The sequence below is a fragment of the Melospiza melodia genome, chromosome 8, assembly GCF_035770615.1.
Source record: "Melospiza melodia melodia isolate bMelMel2 chromosome 8, bMelMel2.pri, whole genome shotgun sequence".
Lineage (NCBI taxonomy): Eukaryota > Metazoa > Chordata > Aves > Passeriformes > Passerellidae > Melospiza > Melospiza melodia.
Window position 1 is genome coordinate 21,814,249 of NC_086201.1, and position 17,109 is coordinate 21,831,357.

General features: G+C 53.4%; 2 protein-coding genes across 2 annotated transcripts; both read left to right on the forward strand.

Moving 5' to 3' along the window:
* Window positions 1–916: 916 nt before the first annotated feature.
* On the forward strand, window positions 917–8,166 carry HOXD3 (homeobox D3). The gene is made up of 4 exons (XM_063162184.1): window positions 917–1,037; window positions 1,951–2,034; window positions 5,221–5,766; window positions 6,174–8,166. Exons 3-4 carry the CDS (start codon window positions 5,271–5,273, stop codon window positions 6,923–6,925), a joined length of 1,248 nt encoding a protein of 415 aa, XP_063018254.1. The 5' UTR covers window positions 917–1,037; window positions 1,951–2,034; window positions 5,221–5,270; the 3' UTR covers window positions 6,926–8,166.
* Window positions 8,167–15,387: 7,221 nt separating this feature from the next.
* LOC134421042 (homeobox protein Hox-D1-like) lies at window positions 15,388–16,184 on the forward strand. Its single transcript, XM_063161410.1, has 3 exons — window positions 15,388–15,689; window positions 15,732–15,802; window positions 15,922–16,184. The coding sequence occupies exons 1-3, from the start codon at window positions 15,388–15,390 to the stop codon at window positions 16,182–16,184; spliced, it is 636 nt and encodes a 211-aa protein (XP_063017480.1).
* The last annotated feature ends 925 nt before the right edge of the window (window positions 16,185–17,109 follow it).

Below are 17,109 nucleotides of genomic sequence, written 5' to 3' on the forward strand. Positions count from 1 at the left end.
AGGTTGGAACGGACCCTGCCCTCCCCGAGTCACCCGGGCGAGTCCCCGGCGGGGGTCGGAGTGCCCCGAAGGAAATAGGGTGGGAGGCCAGGGGAGAAGGAGAAAGTTAGGGTGTTTGTTTATTATTTATTTATTTATTTATTTATTTATTATTTTCTGTTGCGTGTTGCTCTGCTCGATCAGAAGTTAAAAGCACTGAACATTTTTCTTAGCTGTATGCCTCCAAGCTGCTGGCCTGCCAAGTTAGTCAGCTGAATCCAATTACTGCAAGCAGCATTTCATTTGGCTCGATGGAAGCACTCACTTGTAACTTCACCTAAAATTTCAATAATACCTATATTGGTCCCACGCCTGAATAATTCCAAAGATTTCCCTGGGTTCAGCTCTGGGAACGTCTTCTCCGAGCGCTGGGAGACGAGCACAACCCTAGCGTGCCCAGACTCCTCTCTCCACAGTACAAACTTTGGGGGTTATTCCTGTGGCCGTGGAAGTCTTGGTATTTGGCCAAGCTCTGGCTAAATAAAGCATATCTAGAGCTAGAAGGCTATCGCTTGTGAGGCTGAGGAGCTGCTTCGGAAAGGGATGAGAAGTCGATAATTAATTAGGCACAAAATGAAAACTTACCGTGTTAATCAACAGCGGCTAACAATGACTCGGTTTGCAATATTATGATCTCTCCGCTCAGGGGCTAAGGTGCAACCCACTTTAGGTTGCCTTCATACACCGTGTAAAGTGCTATTTCTAATGAATTCTCTTTAAAAAAAATAAAGCACTTAAAGTTGACGTACGCCCACGTGAATACATTATATAAGACGTTACCGGGACAGGCCTGGGCCAGGAACCTGAGCGAGCATCGTGTGTAATCATGAAGCTCCACTTCCCTAACTCCAGTTTGCCAGCATAAATTAAGGTGATTTGGAAGGGGAATGTAGCATCCTACTGAGTTTGGTTAGGGAGAGAGAAGACTTGGTGGAAAGTTGTAAGATCTGTTGTGTTGTGAGCTATCGGAGGCGCTTCCGTTGGTTGTTCATTAAGTGGTGAGTTATTGCTATACGAGCCAAAGGTCATTTCAAAGGCTTATGGTGGCTAGATATCGTCTTTATAATGACCTGGGCTTCTTTGTGGGGGATTTTCTAGCACTCTTAAGTTCTTAAAGTCCTGAATCGACACATCGCACAGACAAAGGCAAAATACTAATTCCGAGACGCAAATGCTTGCAGCGCATTTTCAATGCTGGGACTTCTTCGCTTATCTTTCTCTTGGTTTTATTCGGTATCTGGGGGGAGAAATGGAGAGAGACCCGCGCTAGCTCCGTTTCCGCGGAACTCCTCGCGGGCCGTGGCTGCGGGCGGCGGGAGAGGTGCTTGCGACCCTCGAAGGTGCCCGCAGCTGCCCCGCAAAGGCGCTCCCTTTCCCCGTGCGCTGCCGGGCCGGCTGCTCGGGAAGGCAGGCATGGGTGCTGGGGAAGGCAGGCATGGGTGCTCGGGAAGGCAGGCATGGGTGCTCGGAAAGGCAGGCATGGGTGCTCGGGAAGGCAGGCATGGGTGCTCGGAAAGGCAGGCATGGGTGCTCGGGAAGGCAGGCATGGGTGCTCGGAAAGGCAGGCGTGGGTGCTGGGGAAGGCAGGCATGGGTGCTGGGGAAGGCAGGCGTGGGTGCTCGGGAAGGCAGGCATGGGTGCGCGGGGCCCGTCGCAGCGGCTGCCGCAGGCCGCCCTACCCGGCTCCCACCCGCAACCGGAGAATTTTGCACGTTTGTTTGCTCCCCGCCTCTCTCAAAGCTCTATTAATAAATGAAGAGAAACATCTACCCTTTGTCTGGTAAAAGATCTGACGCGGACGGAAAGACACGGTGAGGGGCTGCGGACGAGATGTGCATTTATTAACAAAGTCCTAAGGAAGAAAGTCCAAAACAAAGCAGTTTCCGCTGAGAGTTATCACTTCTGTTGCAGGTCCGTGCCCACGGATTATCCAAAGGAACCTGAAGATCCTACTCACACAGTTAAAGTCAAAAATCAAGAAAAAACGTAAGTTTGGTGAGTTCTCTACATTTCCTTTTCCATCCATCTCTCTCTTTCCCTATCGCGACAGGCCCGTCGCAGGGAGCGCAGCCCGGCCCGTGCCCGCCGAGCGGGGAGAGCTGCTCGGTGGAAGCCGGGAGGCGGAGGCAGCCCGGGCGCGTCCCGCACGTCAGATAAGGAGCGGCCCGCAGAGAGCCCGCTGGAAGCCGCCCCTGTGCCGCGAAGCCGGGCCCGGCTGGGGAGCAGCCAAGGCCCGGACCAGCCGCGGGGAGCGGGCGGCTCCATAGCCGCTTCGAGAGGCCCCACGGCGGCCACCGCTCCGCGTCCCGCAGGGCCCGTTCGCGCTCCCCAGAGCTCCCAGAGACGGGACGTGCCCGCAGCCCCAGCGGTGGGTGCCCGGCTGCCCTGCTTGCGGCCGGGCCCGGCGGCGGCCCCGGCGCTTTCCTTATATACAGGGCTGCCCCGGGCCGGCGGCCGGGAAACGTGCCGAGCGGGGGATTCTTTTGCCGGGCTCCCTCCTACGCGCCGGCTGCTTTGCACTTCTGAAAGTGCCGGGGCTTGGGAAGTGTTTTCCTTTTCATTCCTGGCCGGAGCGTTTACTGCCACGGCGCTAGCAGTCATAAATTTTGCTACAACCGCAATGACAGGTGCATTGATATGCACCCTGAGAGCTCCGGCTGCTTTAATAACCGCTTCGCTGGCCGCTCTCACCGCCTCTTATTTATTCGGTATCATATTAGATATTGATCCGAAGCAGAATTAAGTGTAGTGGAAGTTTTAGTAGAGAACTGCTTAATATGAAAGTGTCGGAGGAGAGCGGCGGGCAGCGGCGGGCCGTGTCAGCCTGGGCCAGCCGGGGCCAGCCGGGGCAGCCGGGGCTCGCAGCTGCTCTCCGGGTACAGCCCCGAGAGGCCCGGCATCCTGCAAAGGCACTGGAACCAGTGGCAGGACAAAAAGTCCCATTATCGTGTAAGACACCTAACAGTTCAGATGAGGTGAACCTTTCTGGAGAGGAAGAAGGGAAATCTGAAACACAGACATGGATACTTTGCGGTTTCCTACCCTCGGTGCCTCCAAGCCCACCTCCCACGGCTCGGCCTCACCATTTGGATGTCACTTTTTTTCTTTTTTTTTTTTTTTTTTCCCCTGTAGGCTCTTTCTGGCCAAACCACCAAGTGTTGAGCCCTTGCTTTGGTGTTACCTATAAAAACATCACCCCGGGCCTTTCACTCGTGGAAAATCAAACCCTGGATAGGTCTCCCTCTCCCTCTTTCTCTCCCTCTCTCTCTTTTTAAGATCTAAAGATGAGCCACCAAACAGTTGAGCATTGTCCATATGATTTATGGCCCATAGCCTCCTTTTTAGGTTCAAGCAGAGTTCACAAGCAGTTGGTATTTCAGAAAAGAAATAAGGCTTTTAACAGCTTAACAGCAATATTCTTTCTTAAGATTCTGCGTATTCTTTTGGGAACTATATTTCACAAGGCATATAAAAGCCTACGCTTAAGGCAGTGTTGTGCTAACAAAAGTCCTCAGTCCACACCGGTCCCGCAAATGTAGATGATAGAAGTGGGAAAAGAGAGACAGAGTTATTTGGACAAAAATACGTCCAAGACTCGTCAAGATTATCACATCATTATTAAAACTCATTTTTATCTCCACCGTCCATTTCTGCAGACTTTTAAAACAAAAATTTTCCAGGAGAGAAAAACAGTTCCCGTTCTGTCAGCTATACAGATCATCTCAAGCTTTTGTTTAGGAAAGAAAAGGACCCCGGCGGTCTGTGACACGGGATAAACCGCCGAGAGCGGCCGTGAATCGCAGCTCGCTGAGGTTATTTTCACTTACAGAGATGTGTTTCCCGGTGAATTTTAGAGAACAGATCAACGATACTTGGCGAGACCAATGATACTTGCGAGAGAAGGAAGAGTACTCTCCTAATATTGCATAAGTATAGGCAGAAGAACTATAATTGTCGGGCATCTTTCAAAGATTTCTAGCTACTTTTCTCTGGTATGTTAGTAGGCTTAAATCCTGCAGAAATACAAGGAAGTCTCAAGATATGTTGATTTACAGATTTATATTGTCAGGAGAAGTATGTGCTAATTTACAAAATGACCAAAAGTGTCAGAGAAAACCCCTATCCCACAAGAAAAATAGGAGCAGGGAATATTAAAAAGCCGCACCAAAACTGCAGAACAGTTTCCATCTTGTACTAAGCGCAGAGAAGTTTTGGGAGCAGCAAGGAGAAAGGTATCAGCACCCTGCCTCAAAACATCTGCCCTAAGGGACCGTGCGCTTTCGGGGGGAGCAGCCCCATGTGGCAGCCGGGGGGCGGGGAGGGGAGAGCCGTAAGTTTGCTGGCCGAAAAAAGAAAAGAACCCTCTAAAAATTATCTCAAATGTCTCAGGTTCTTTCTACTGGGTACAAATAAAAGGGACGAGAAACGTTGGGTGAGGGAATTTAATTCATCACAGAATTAAAATAGGGGAGCTGACCTGCGACTTCCTTTATAGTGCAAAGTAAAGGGAGTGAATGGCGCCGGTTATACTTTAACTCTGGAGGAATCCGGGGAAAGAAGCAGGGCGGGATTACAAAGGGGACGGGATTTTTCTGCCTCTGCCCGGCCGCAGCCCGGGCTCCATCCATCATGTCAGCCGCGCAGGGCCGTGCGCACGCGTGCCGGCCGGGGGGCGCCATGCTCTCGGCCGGAGTGGGCCGCGGGCTCTTTGGGGACACCACCCAGCACAGTTGTCACTGAGAGCCCGTGCCTACAACCCGATCCTGCCAAACGCGAGCGGGAACAGGCCAAAGGCAAAACAAAGCAAATAAAACATCCCCCCAAATGCTTCAAAAGCTGGCCTGTAGGATGTCCCGCCAATGTGCTCCGTTCCTCCCGCACCATGGCTCTCGGGTGGCTCTTTACCTGCAGCGGCTCGGGTCTTTCCCTGGTGTTCTCTGCCCTCGCGTGGTGTGGCCCAATTTGCCCTGACTCCTGCCTGGTGACCCTGATCCTACCCTTTTGTCTCTTGGTCCTTCTTTGAGTCCCCTGCTCCTTCCTTGATGCCTCCCAGCCCTCCCCTGCATGGGAGGCCGAGGGTGCCGGGGTGCGGGGGACGCAGGGACCGGCCCGTGCCAGCCGCTACCAGCCGGTTCCTCCCTCTAAAAGTCTCTTTTGTGTCCCTGCTGTTTCCCTGCCCAGGTGGCTGCGAGTGGCCCGGGCCGAGGACGTGAGGCGCGGGGCGGCGGTCAATGTTATTTGAGCGGGGGCCGCGGGCCTCGGCGAGCGCAGAGCAGAGGATGCAGAAAGCCGCCTACTACGACAACGCGGGGCTCTTCGGGGGCTACACCTACAGCAAGGCCGACGCCTACCCCTACGGCGCGGCCCACCAGCCCTACGGCCAGGCCGGCCTGGACGGCGAGTACCCCGGCTCCGCCTGCTCCGTGCAGGGCTCGGCGCCCGGCCGCGCTCCGGCCCACAAGGGCAGCGAGCTGAGCGGGAGCTGCATGCGGTCGGGCGGGGGCGGCCCCGGGGGCAGCCAGCCCCCAGGGATCGGCGAGCATCAGCCCCCGGCCCTGCCGCCCTCCTCCCCGCCCAACCCCCCTCCCAGTGTGCCCCCTCCGAAAAAAGCCAAGGGGGGCCCCAACTCCTCGGGCTCGGCCAGCGCCAGCCTCAGCAAGCAGATATTTCCTTGGATGAAGGAGTCCCGGCAGAACTCCAAGCAGAAAAGCACCTGCGCCCCACCAGGTAGCCCAAAACCCCCGCCCCGATCCACTGCTCTCCCGGGGAGTAGGGCTGAGTCCTTCGGGCTGAACTCCGGCTCAGGGCCTTGTCTGCTGCTCCTGTAGCTGCCATCGCCCTCTTATCCCCCCACCGCACCCCACTGAAAGGTGCCAGCCCTGCCGGGCGCTGCAGGTGGGACAGGCTGGGGGCGGGGTGCTGGGGACGCCTGGTCGGTGTCTCTGGGGAGGGGCAGCCGCAGGAGGGTGGATATCGGGCAGGGAGGAGGGAGAGGCTGCCCCCGGGCCCTCTGCACCCCCTCCCCGGGGCCGACAGAGCGAGAGGGTATAGCAGGTTTCCGAGGAACCCTGGGAGGAAGGGGGGCTGTCTTTCGTGGGGGGAAACCAATGTCTCCTTGTGTCTCTTCCCCGCAGGAGAGAGCTGCGAGGACAAGAGCCCCCCCGGGCCGGCCTCCAAGAGGGTGCGAACAGCCTACACCAGCGCGCAGCTGGTGGAGCTGGAGAAGGAGTTCCACTTCAATCGCTACCTGTGCCGGCCGCGCCGCGTGGAGATGGCCAACCTCCTGAACCTGACCGAGCGGCAGATCAAGATCTGGTTCCAGAACCGCCGGATGAAGTACAAAAAGGACCAAAAAGCCAAAGGCATCATGCACTCCCCCGTCGGACAGTCCCCGGACCGCAGCCCCCCTCTAAGCGGCCCAAACCACGTCGGCTACTCCAGCCAGCTCCCCGGCGTCAACAGCCTGAGCTACGACGCGCCCTCGCCCACCTCGTTCGCCAAGTCGCAGCAGAGCATGTACGGGCTGGCCGCCTACACGGCGCCGCTCAGCAGCTGCCTGCCGCAGCAGAAGCGCTACGCGGGCGCGGAGTACGACCCCCACCCCATGCAGAGCGGCGGCGGCGGCTTCGCCAACCCCAGCCTGCAGGGCAGCCCCGTCTACGTGGGGGGCAACTTCGTGGACTCCATGCCGGCCTCGGGCCCCATGTTCAACCTGGGGCACCTGCAGCACCCCTCCTCCGCCAGCGTGGACTACAGCTGCGCCGCCCAGATCCCCGGCGGCCACCACCACGGACCTTGCGACCCCCACCCCACCTACACGGACCTTTCCTCTCACCACACCTCTCAGGGACGGATGCAGGAGGCGCCCAAGCTCACGCATCTGTAGCGGGGCGGCGGCCAGCGGGCCCCGCTCCCCTCTCCATTACCTCACTTTTCTGACGGGACAGTGTTACTGTGCTCTCGAGTGCCAACAGTATTAGTGGATTTGTCTCCCTTAGCAGCTCCCTTCTTTCTTCCGCAGCCCCGAGTAGGTCCGTGAGCAGGAGCCTCTCTCTTAGAGCTGTTTTAAGCATGACAGTGCAATATACTGCCAACCGAGGGACTGATAAGCTGGTAATGATGTACTTGAAGGTAAGTCTTAGAGATGCTGTAGTGTTAGCAGCGCGTCATGCTGAGGTGTTTTAGACCAGTCGTGAGCCGTCGGAACTTGCCCGCGCGTAAGCTTATTTCAGAGAAGTTAATTTATGAGTTCTTCCGTAACGTAAGGATCGCATTGGACTAAATGATATGTATTTATTATTTTAAGCGAGACATTTTTTGTATCACTGATTATTTATCCTCGTCTTAATGTATTTATGTGGGTATTTGTAGAGTTTCTTCACCAATACTTCGGGAGAGGGATTCAGGTCCGTGGTGACTTACATTTCACCTATTTAGTATAATCGGTCTGAGCTAGTTGAGAGAGTAGTCTTGAACAGTTGTAACAGTGGCTGGTGTTTGTAGTTTATGTAAGGATTAATTAAGACAGCAAGTCGTAAATCATTAATAGAGTAAAACAAGCTGTGGCATCACACAAAGAGCCGTTACACTTTAAAAAAATATTGAAAGTATTTTTAAAGTATTTATTTCTAATCGGCTGGCCCCACTCGAGCGCCTCGGTGGCTTGGCCGGCAGCTGGCTCGGCCGCGTGAAGCCACCTTCAGATGGAGGCGCAGCCGCTTTGAGGAGGCGATCTACAAAGAGGGGCTCTTGGCCATCTTGTTTCAGATCAAATCCTGCATATAAAAACCTCGGTGAGGTTAACATTTATTTATTGGCTAGATATGTATCGCGCATATTATTTCGGTGGGCTGTTTTATTTTCTTTTTTTTTTCTTTTTTTTTTTTTTCTTTTTTTTTTTTAATTACACTCTGGCTATCCAAAATAGAAAAGGAATTAGAAGCTTAGAAGGCAAAAAAATTAGAAACCCTCTGATAGTGCTAATTTCATTAGGGTCTCCATAGCAATCCGCGCAGCAGCTGCCACCTCCTTTGTTATTTTTATACTGTTGTCTTTTACTAACCATAAATCAATTTTTAGACATCTTTGGAAGGCCGAGCTTTTCCTCTTGGTTTGTTTGTTTTTTTTTCCATAAATATAAACTTTGTAAGAAAATTGACAATCAGATACACGCAGCCGAAGGGAGACGCTGAGACGGGGCGCGGGCAGGGCCCGGGCGGTGCCGCCGCGCTCCCCGGTGCCCGGCAAGGACAGTCCCACCCGGCCTGACCGCCGCAGGGGGCACCGCCACCTCCCTGACACCAACAGGACAGCTAACGCGGGGAAGAAAAAATTAAAGGAACGAGAAGATGCAAAAATGGGAAAAAGAAAGGGAACGGTGCTCTGAAGCCTCGTGTTGCCTCCTCTCTAGTTACACGGCTGTATTGAACTCGCTGGATTTACAGAGATATTTCTTTTGTAAACGCTGTGATTAAAGTCTCTTCCTGACAGTACATATTGCTCTGAGAAGACTATTCTTGTCTCTTTCTAAAAGTGTTGGGTTAAATATTAATCCAAACTTCTATATTCCCCACCAAAGCGTCTGATGCATCGCTTTCCAGTTTGACAAAGACTGCAGCTCCTACTCCATCCTCTAATGACAGACCTGGCATTCCTATTGTGAGAAATATTTTGCCACCTCCCATCCTGGTCAATACAGACAAGTTTTCTTTTATTTATTCTTCTTTTCTTTCCCATCCCTGCTTTCTTCCTCGCCATTTGCTATTTTTGTTCAGCTGAGCACTAATGATTCAAAATATTACTTAGGGTTTTGTTTTCCCCTCTGTGAGATTTCAACAATGCTGTGCTACAGTGAAAAGTGTATCTTTTGTTAAATTCCAGTTTTAACCAAGCAAATTTGGATATATGTGTTACAGATCTGTAAACAAAACAGAACAGAGTAAACTTCTTTGTTTGGAGACATATTTTAACCCTTTTAAGCCCTAAAATTGTATTCTATGGAAGTTTTCACACAAATTGTTTTTTAGAAGAACCACCCAGGAGTAAATAAAACATACAAACAACACAAAAAGTAATGCTAGACACCACTTGTGGTTTATACTTCTGTAATTTCCCATAAATATATACATATGTTTGTCTCTCCAAAACTTTCTGCAATCAGTGTGCCCACAAACAAAATTCCCCATGTAGGTTTTTGTGTGTTCTTGAAACACCATATATTTTGCATCACCTGCTTCTCTCTGTGAAACAGCAAGGCACCACCATTTCTGTAGGACACCCAGCGCCCTTCTCCCTTTTGCTTTGTGCTCTCTAGGCTGAGAGTCAGTGTCTGCCTCGACTTAGACTATTAGTCCTTCATTAAATCTGGTGAAAAAGAAAAGGCTGTTTAGAGATCTGGGGAAGGAAGGGAGCTCAGAGGAGCCCTGACCACAAACACGGTGTTACTGAGGCCCACTGCCCTGAATTGCTTTCATGTTGCAGGAAGACAGCAGCCATGGTTTCCAGGGGGGAGGAGGAGGAGCTCGTGTGAGGGAGAATCTTGTAAATAAACTCACTTTCTTCTCCGTGACTCTGGCAGAGGTGTCTCCTTTGTAATGCAATAGAAGTCCATGATGATAACCTAATTATTAGAAGTAATGTAACTTTAGCAAGATTGCTGGCATTTTTACAATGTTTGTACAAGCATCAGCAATCTAGAGGAGAGATACACTTTGGCACAAGCCAGACTTTTTCTTGGCCCATCATTTAAAACCCATAAATTATAAACAAACCCCTCTTACACTCATCAGGAGCTCAGCTCCTTTGCAAGAGCATCTGATGTGATGAACTCCAGTCACCTATTTAAAACACAGCTAGTCAGCCAAGGCCAGGCCTGGGGCTGATCTTACCTTTGCCTTTCTTTACAAATGGGAGGCACAGCACCCCTTCCTCTCCTTCCCTGCTCCCTCCATCTGCTCCAGACCCATAAAAGGGTCAGTGAGCCAAGCCCTCTAAATGCTAGCAGTGATGTTGCAGTATTTGGGATAGGCAGCTGCTGACAGCACTGGTTGAGAGGTGTCGGGGGTGCACGGAGCTTCAGTGAGGCCATGCAAGTTATTCTGTTCAGATCAGTGGAGTTTGGGTCTCCACTTTCTGGTTTGGCCTTTACAGTAACTCACCATTCAATGGCAGTTTCCCCAGTGCAAAAGGAGCTGAGGCTTTGTGTTATCTCCATGCAGTGAGTGCAGGGCTGAGCCACCCCTTTGCATCCTGTTTCTTTTTGAGGGGGGGCCCATCAGTGTCCAACTGTGCATAGCCTGGTTAGCAGCACCAGGGCAGGGGACCCTACACAGGCACAGCCAGGGGCTTCCAGGGATGCCACAGTTTTGTAAGTGCCATTTGTGTTTGGCTGGGAAAACAAAGCCAAATGCCTCCTGCTCCATTAGCAAGAGTTTCCTGAGCAGGCACTGCAGGCTCCCAGCCCTGCTCCATGGGCAGGCCAGGGAAGGACTCAGGGACACCCCCGTGGCTTCCACTATGAGACTGCACCAGGGTCACCTGGGGCTGCAGGCAACCTTATCCAAAGATGAAGAGGATGCAGCTGGCTGCATACCCAGGAGGCAAGGGCATGCAGGGAGGAGGCTGGCTAAATAAGAGGGAGCCCACCAGCATCAACTAGAAGTCCCCTGACTTTCTTGAGGGTCAGCTGGGCCTTTTGGGCTCCATGGCAAAAAGCCTGAAGGCAGGATCCACCACTGGGGTGTCTGCACCCCTCCAGCCCCATGGGAAGCCCTTTGGAACAGCCTGCAGGGACATCCAGGCACTAAAAGGACAACCTGCCAGGGGAAAAAACAGGGTAAAGGGGATGGGGCTGCTGGTCTACCAGTGGGAGGGTGCCTTGCTGATAGCTGTCAGCTGAGGAGAGAGGAAAGGAGCTGCAGGATGTGATGCCATCCTCCTACATGCCAGCCTGCTGTGCGTGCCACGCACCATGGCAGCCTGGCAAAGTCACAGTGTGCTGCACGGTGGGCAGCCCAGGTGCCCAGCACTGCACTGCAAACCTGCCAGGGAACACAGGCAGGAGCTGGGTGGGCAGCACACAGGGGCTGGTGCTGCCAGGGCAGTGAGGGCCGTGCTGGTGGCTGGGTGTCATGTGGTGTTGTACACTGATGAACAACATACCTCTGCTTTTAAAAGGTGCAAGGTAAGCTGGGCCAGAGCTCTGTTGGCTGCAGTCACTTTCCAGGGACTGAATGGCAAGTTAATCCCTGAATGGGCAATGCCTGTCTGCTCCCACGTGAGAGGCAGCAGTGAGTACCCCGTGGTGCTTGCTTGGAGTGGGGCTGTCAGGGGGTGACAGGGCTGGCTCTGTTAAGGGTCAGCAATCACACCCAGAGCACTTTTTACTCGACAGTGGCTCCTCCTACTTCTGCTTGGACCTGAGCCAGCTGGGACCAGAGCAGAAACCCCATCCAACAGAATGCAGTCCCAGAGCTTGAGAGCCATCGAGTAACAGGGCAGGACTGAACCCCTTGGGTCACATAGGCTAAGATACAAAATGGGACTCAGTGAGGTACCTGTGCCTGCACATCCCTAAGCCTCTGCAGATGCTGCTCAGGAGCAGAGGTGAGTCTTTGTCTCTCTTTTTGGAGTCCAGGGTTCTGAAGTTTTCAGAATGTTCTGGGATGAATTACAGAAAGGCTCAGCTTCAATGACAATAAGCACAAAGCAGAGTGAAAACAGCAAGGAATTTGTACTAGACAGGATGGACATCTTCCCGGTAAAAATACTCACAAATGTAGGATTTGAACACTTCGTTTATTTTTACATGCAGTTTTTCTTACAACAACTGAAGGTAGGCAATCCCATGCTGAGTGAGGTACACAGACTCAATCTTTCCTCTAAGAAACATTTTAGGATCTTTGGGAGCCAGAAAGGCAAGAGAAGACAGAAATCTTGGCTGCAAACTCATTGACACCCATTTTGCACACATTTTGCATGGCTTACCTTGACCCCTCTGGGTTATCAATATGTGTAATATTTCCGTCCCAAAAAATTCACAGCCATGGGACTGGAAACAGGGCTTTACATGGCAAGGGGCCAGCGTGGAATCACCCTTCAGAGCAAATCTTTACAGAAGAAGGGATAGACTATCCTCTTCTCTGTGTTCATATAGAGGATCTTTGTTGTTAATCTCACATACTGGGAGAACACAGGTTCCTCTCCCAGGGGTCACCTGGGAAAGAGGAACTTGTGGCAGGGAAACATGGATGGCAGAGGGAAACACCCTTTCCTGAGGGATGATGTACCTGCCTGTGCTAGTGCAGGAGCTGAGGATGGCTCCCCTAGAGTGCCAGAACAACTCCCCATCTCTGCCCTGGAGTCTCTGTTCATCCCTGGGTTTATTCACATTTTACAAATAAACTCCCAAGAGCTTCCCCTCCTTCTGTAACAGCCTTTCTCACAGGAGCCTTTGGTGGTTTGTTTGTGCTAACAGGGCCACTGCTTAAATGCCCAGTGTTTGCTTATCTGCCCTCAGGATGCCACCCACACCCTTGCTGTCCCCACACCATGGATGTACATCCCCCTTAGCACTGAGAACCAGCTGTGCCCAGCTGGCAGGGCTGCAGCAGCAGAGGGGCTGGTGTCTGCAACCAACAGGACTCAGGGCTCTTTGGCTGGACTTTCTCCTGCATCTCCTTGGTTCCACAAGGACTTTCTCAGGCTTTGTAGAGGCCCACATACTTCCAGAAACACGGTGACACAAGGACTCATTTGGCCCATTGTTGTTACATAAGTTTTTGCCCCAGCAGCTCCCCTGTCTCACCATCACTTGACTACTCACACAGGCATCCCTGAACCTCCCAGCAATTCTCCAGTTGTCTCTGATAGCATCATGTTCTTCACATTCTTCCCCCCCCCCCCCCCCCCCCACTTTTCTTCTTCCTTCTTTTGGCTTCCAATGAGTCCTTCATCTTTTCCATTAGACTCCTTGTAAAAAAACATCTTCAGTCACTCTGTTATCTGTCACTGGAAGTTAACTTTTAAAGTCTGAACACTGAAATTCCTGCATGTAGAAAAAGCTCTCCCTCTAAAGCCAGAGTATCAACAAGAGAGGTTTTTCCTGTATTTAGCCACTGATTTCTGCTTTTGTCACCCTTGAACAGTCCTGCCAAAACAAACAGGTAATGAACAGGAAACTGGTAACAGCATCCAGCTGGGTAAATGGAAAGATCGTATGTTAGTGTGAACACCGACAGCTTTTCTAGCATTTAGACCAGTCTTAGGTGTAATTAAACCAGTTGCATTCTGCAAACACAAGACCCAAGTAAAGCAGCAGCCCTGTTCTGAAGCCAATTTTCTTTCCTTCCCTGCAGGCAGGAATTTTTACAGCAGGGGAGACTGAAGAGCACAGATGCTCTGCTGCATGGACAGCCATTCTCTGTTAAAGAGAAAACCTGGTGTTCCCAGGCTTCTGATTTTTCAGAAGACAACATTTTCCAAACTGCTCTGATTGCCATGGGAGTGCTGAGAAAGTTTGTATCATCCAGAGTTTAACCCCTTCCTCCAAATGTATGTTGCCTGACAGAGTGTATTTCATTTAAACTGTTCCTCTATTTTTTTCTTCTAATTCTTCTCGCACCCCCTGAAAATGGAAATTTAGGTGATACCCCATTATTAGAGTATAAGGGCAGCACAGCCCACCAGAGTGAACAAGTCTGTGCCAGGAGAACACTGAGTGTCAGGACTCTGAGATTTCAGTGCCTGCTGTGTCTGTAGACTCGAAGTTCAAGCACCCTTAAGACATAATCTGTACACAGCCAGCCTTTGCTCTGCAATAGTTGGTTTATAGTAGATGAACAACATTAGCTGGGGAGAAAGTGGGGCTGATAGGAGGTCATGTCACTGATCAGAGTCCCTGTGCAGGGAAATGCTCCTGTACCTCTGCAGGATGTGCATGCCTGTCCTAGCAATGTGTCCTCTCAGGGCCCCTGCAGGAAAAACCCAACAGATCTGCTCTGAATCCATCAGCTGGGCATAATGGTGAAGCTGAGCTGCAGAGCACAAATCTCCGTGGGAAAGAGTTGATACTGAGTCAGTGAAATGGTCTGATTATGTCTCCCCATTATATCCCTTTCCTGTCACCAGTCTGGCCCTCTGAAATCCACAGGAGATCCAGTGGAATGTTTCCCTCTCCGGGGATTCTGGTTGCCTTCATGAGGTTGGCATCGTGCTTGGTCCTTGCAAAATTTGTGGCCTCTCCCTGACCACAACAAATGGCACTTTTGCCAAGAGCTTGTGGAACTCCTTGAGCTGTTGAGTGGAAGGCACTAGATGATGGATAAAGGTATATAAATTTCATGCTTTTATTTAGAAATAAAATATATTTTTAAATAAAGTACAACCCTTGCATTTGCCAGCTGACTCCACATCCACCTAGTAAGAATTAGAAGGTTGCAAGTCTAATTCAAAGCAGCATGATGTAGCCCCTCTTTGTGTTCCTTTTATGTCCAGTCCCAAGTCACGAAAGCCCAGGTGTGCTCTGCCCAGCACACCCTTCTGAACTGCACTGACACACGGTTATCAGCTGAGATGAAACCGATCATTACCCAAGTCAAACATCAGCGTGGCTCACACTGGATGGTCAAATGTCACTTGGAGACGTTTAGGGAAAGATGATCATGTCGGGAGTCCAGATTTCACCTCCTTCACCTTGCTGTTGTTTCCTGCCATTCTGGGGGATTGAAAACCAAGAGAGAGTTGGACGATTTGGCTGGGTAGAGCAACTTGGTGAACACTCAGTAAACAATGCTGAATCGCCAAGGGAAAAATAGAAGTCCATTAACGGTGTGAGCCTGTTAACGGTGAGGAGATTCATTTTTGAGAGGCTGCAGAGCACTTATCTGATGGAACGAGACCATTAAGTGCCATGAGGTGCAGCAGCACCTCCGCGGGTGGGGCGGCCGGGGTGTGCCGGCTGGGCTCCCGTGGGAGCCCCCAGAATCTGGCCGGCTGCAGGGCACGGGAGAGCGCAGACGGGCGCCCGGATAGCGGGAAAGCGCCAGCTCGCTCACCTTCCAAACTCCCGGCAAACGTCCCAAGCGTGCGGAGACTCCGTCGAGCCAAGGGGAGCGATCTGTCCCGGGGTAATCCCGGTGCGGCACGGCAGGATTGCCCACCTGCAGCCCCGCTCCAGCCCCGCTCCAGCCCGATCAGCCGGCCGGAGCAGGGGAGCTGGGGGCGCCCGGGACCCCCGGCTCGGGCTCGCCCCTCCGGGCTCCCATTGGCCGCGGGGCGGGACGTGCCCCGCTCCAGGGCCTATATTAGGGCAATATTGCACCGGCGGGGCTCGGTGCTGCCCCGTGGGCCATGGAGCTGGGGTACTTCGCTCTCGCCTTTCCGCCGGGGCTGTGCCGCGGTGCCCCGCAGGCCCCGTACCCCCAGCGAGGGGACGGCGCCTTCCTGGCGCTGGGCACCACGGCCAGCGCCGCGTCCCCCCCGCAGGCGCCGGGCTACGCGGCCGCTGCCCCCGCGGCGCTGGGCCCCGGCTGCCGCCCGTCGCGGGGAGCCGGACCGCCGGCCTGCGCCTCGTCCATCCTCGCCGGGAGAGGCCGCTCCCGGGACCCCGAGCGCCCCTGCCCTTGCCTGGGCGCGGGCGGCGGGGAGCTCCGGCACCTCCCGCCCGGCCCCGGGGCCGCGCCCGCCCGCCCGGCTCCCGCGGCGGCCCCGGCGGCGCTCCGCACCTTCGAGTGGATGCGAGCGAAGCGGAGCCCGCCCGGCAGAAGTGAGTGGGGCGGCGGGTGCGGGCGGGGGCTGCTCCCATCCCGGCTCCCCTCTGCCCCTCTCCTGCCTCCACCCCCTGCCTCTGCCCCCGCTGAAGCGCGGTGTTTTTCGGCGTTGCAGGCGGCGCGGCGCCGTGCGGGGGGCAAGCTCCCGCCTGCTCCGCACGCACCAGCTTCAGCACCCGGCAGCTCACGGAGCTGGAGAAGGAGTTCCACTTCAGCCGGTACCTGTCGCGGGCCCGCCGCCTCGAGGTGGCCCGCTCGCTGCGCCTCCGCGACGCCCAGGTGAAGGTCTGGTTCCAGAACCGCCGCATGAAGCAGAAGAAGCGGGAGCGGGAGGCGCTGGCCGCCCCCGCCGCCGCTGTCCCGGGCGGCCCCGCCTGAGGCCCCGCGGGGACGTCGGGGCTGGGCTGGAAGCGGCGGCCGCGGACACCGGTTGTGCTGTTCCGCTGCTTTTTCTGTTGGAACTTTATGTACAGTTTTATTTATGAGGATTCCGGGAAAACCGGCGGCCCGGGGCGCCGCTGCCCGGTGTCGGAGCGGGCCGAGGCAGCGGGAGGGTGTACTCGGGAGTTAGCGGAGAGCGCCGCTCCCCAAGGCAGCGCAGCGAGCGGCTCTGCCAGCTCCCCCGGTTCGGGCGGAGGTGGGTGCGTGGAGGTGGGTGCGTGCCCCATGCTCCCGAGCCGTTCTCCGTTTTGCATTTAAAAAAGACAGATCCGTGCGCTCAGGCAGAGTTGGTACAGAAGGGGAGAAACCCCAAGAAGGCAGAGAAGGGGAGAACAGGGAAACTTCCTCTTACAGAAAGGGTCAGGGATGGTCATGGCATGAATCCAAGATCCCCTTTTGAAAGAAGTGTCCTTGTTTGCTGCCCTGCCCTTTGCTAAATTGCTGCAAAATAGAAGCTGGTTTTGCTTGTATTCATTCATTCATTCATTCATTCATTCATTCATTCATTCATTCATTCATTCATTCATTCATTCATTCATTCCCATTTATTTTCCTGATGTGACTGATATAGTAAAAAATCTGTTTTTGACAGAAAAAACTGCGAGGTAAAGAGGAGCACTTCTTCCCATTTGAACTGCAGAGGTGCTGGGATTTCCCTTGCAGAGGCTCTGGGCAGCCCAGGACTGGCCAGTGGCCACTCTGCTAACTCCCAGCTCCCCTCACATGCCCCCAGACAAAATAAAGCCTCTTACAGCACCTAGGGCCAGAATCAATTCATTTAGCCCTCTCAGTCTTCATTGTATCCCATAGTTAAAAAATTGCATCATTATAAATCTGTTTGCAACAAATCTCACCACATGCA

Excerpts from the sequence above, each read along its gene's own strand:
- HOXD3 (XM_063162184.1), top strand. The coding sequence starts at position 5,271 with ATGTTATTTGAGCGGGGGCCGCGGGCCTCGGCGAGCGCAGAGCAGAGG. Across the intron at positions 5,767-6,173 it reads AAGCACCTGCGCCCCACCAG|GAGAGAGCTGCGAGGACAAG; the intron begins GTAGCCCAAAAC and ends TCTTCCCCGCAG.
- LOC134421042 (XM_063161410.1), top strand. The coding sequence starts at position 15,388 with ATGGAGCTGGGGTACTTCGCTCTCGCCTTTCCGCCGGGGCTGTGCCGC. Across the intron at positions 15,690-15,731 it reads GCGGGCGGCGGGGAGCTCCG|TCCCGCGGCGGCCCCGGCGG; the intron begins GCACCTCCCGCC and ends CGCCCGCCCGGC. Across the intron at positions 15,803-15,921 it reads GCGGAGCCCGCCCGGCAGAA|GCGGCGCGGCGCCGTGCGGG; the intron begins GTGAGTGGGGCG and ends TCGGCGTTGCAG.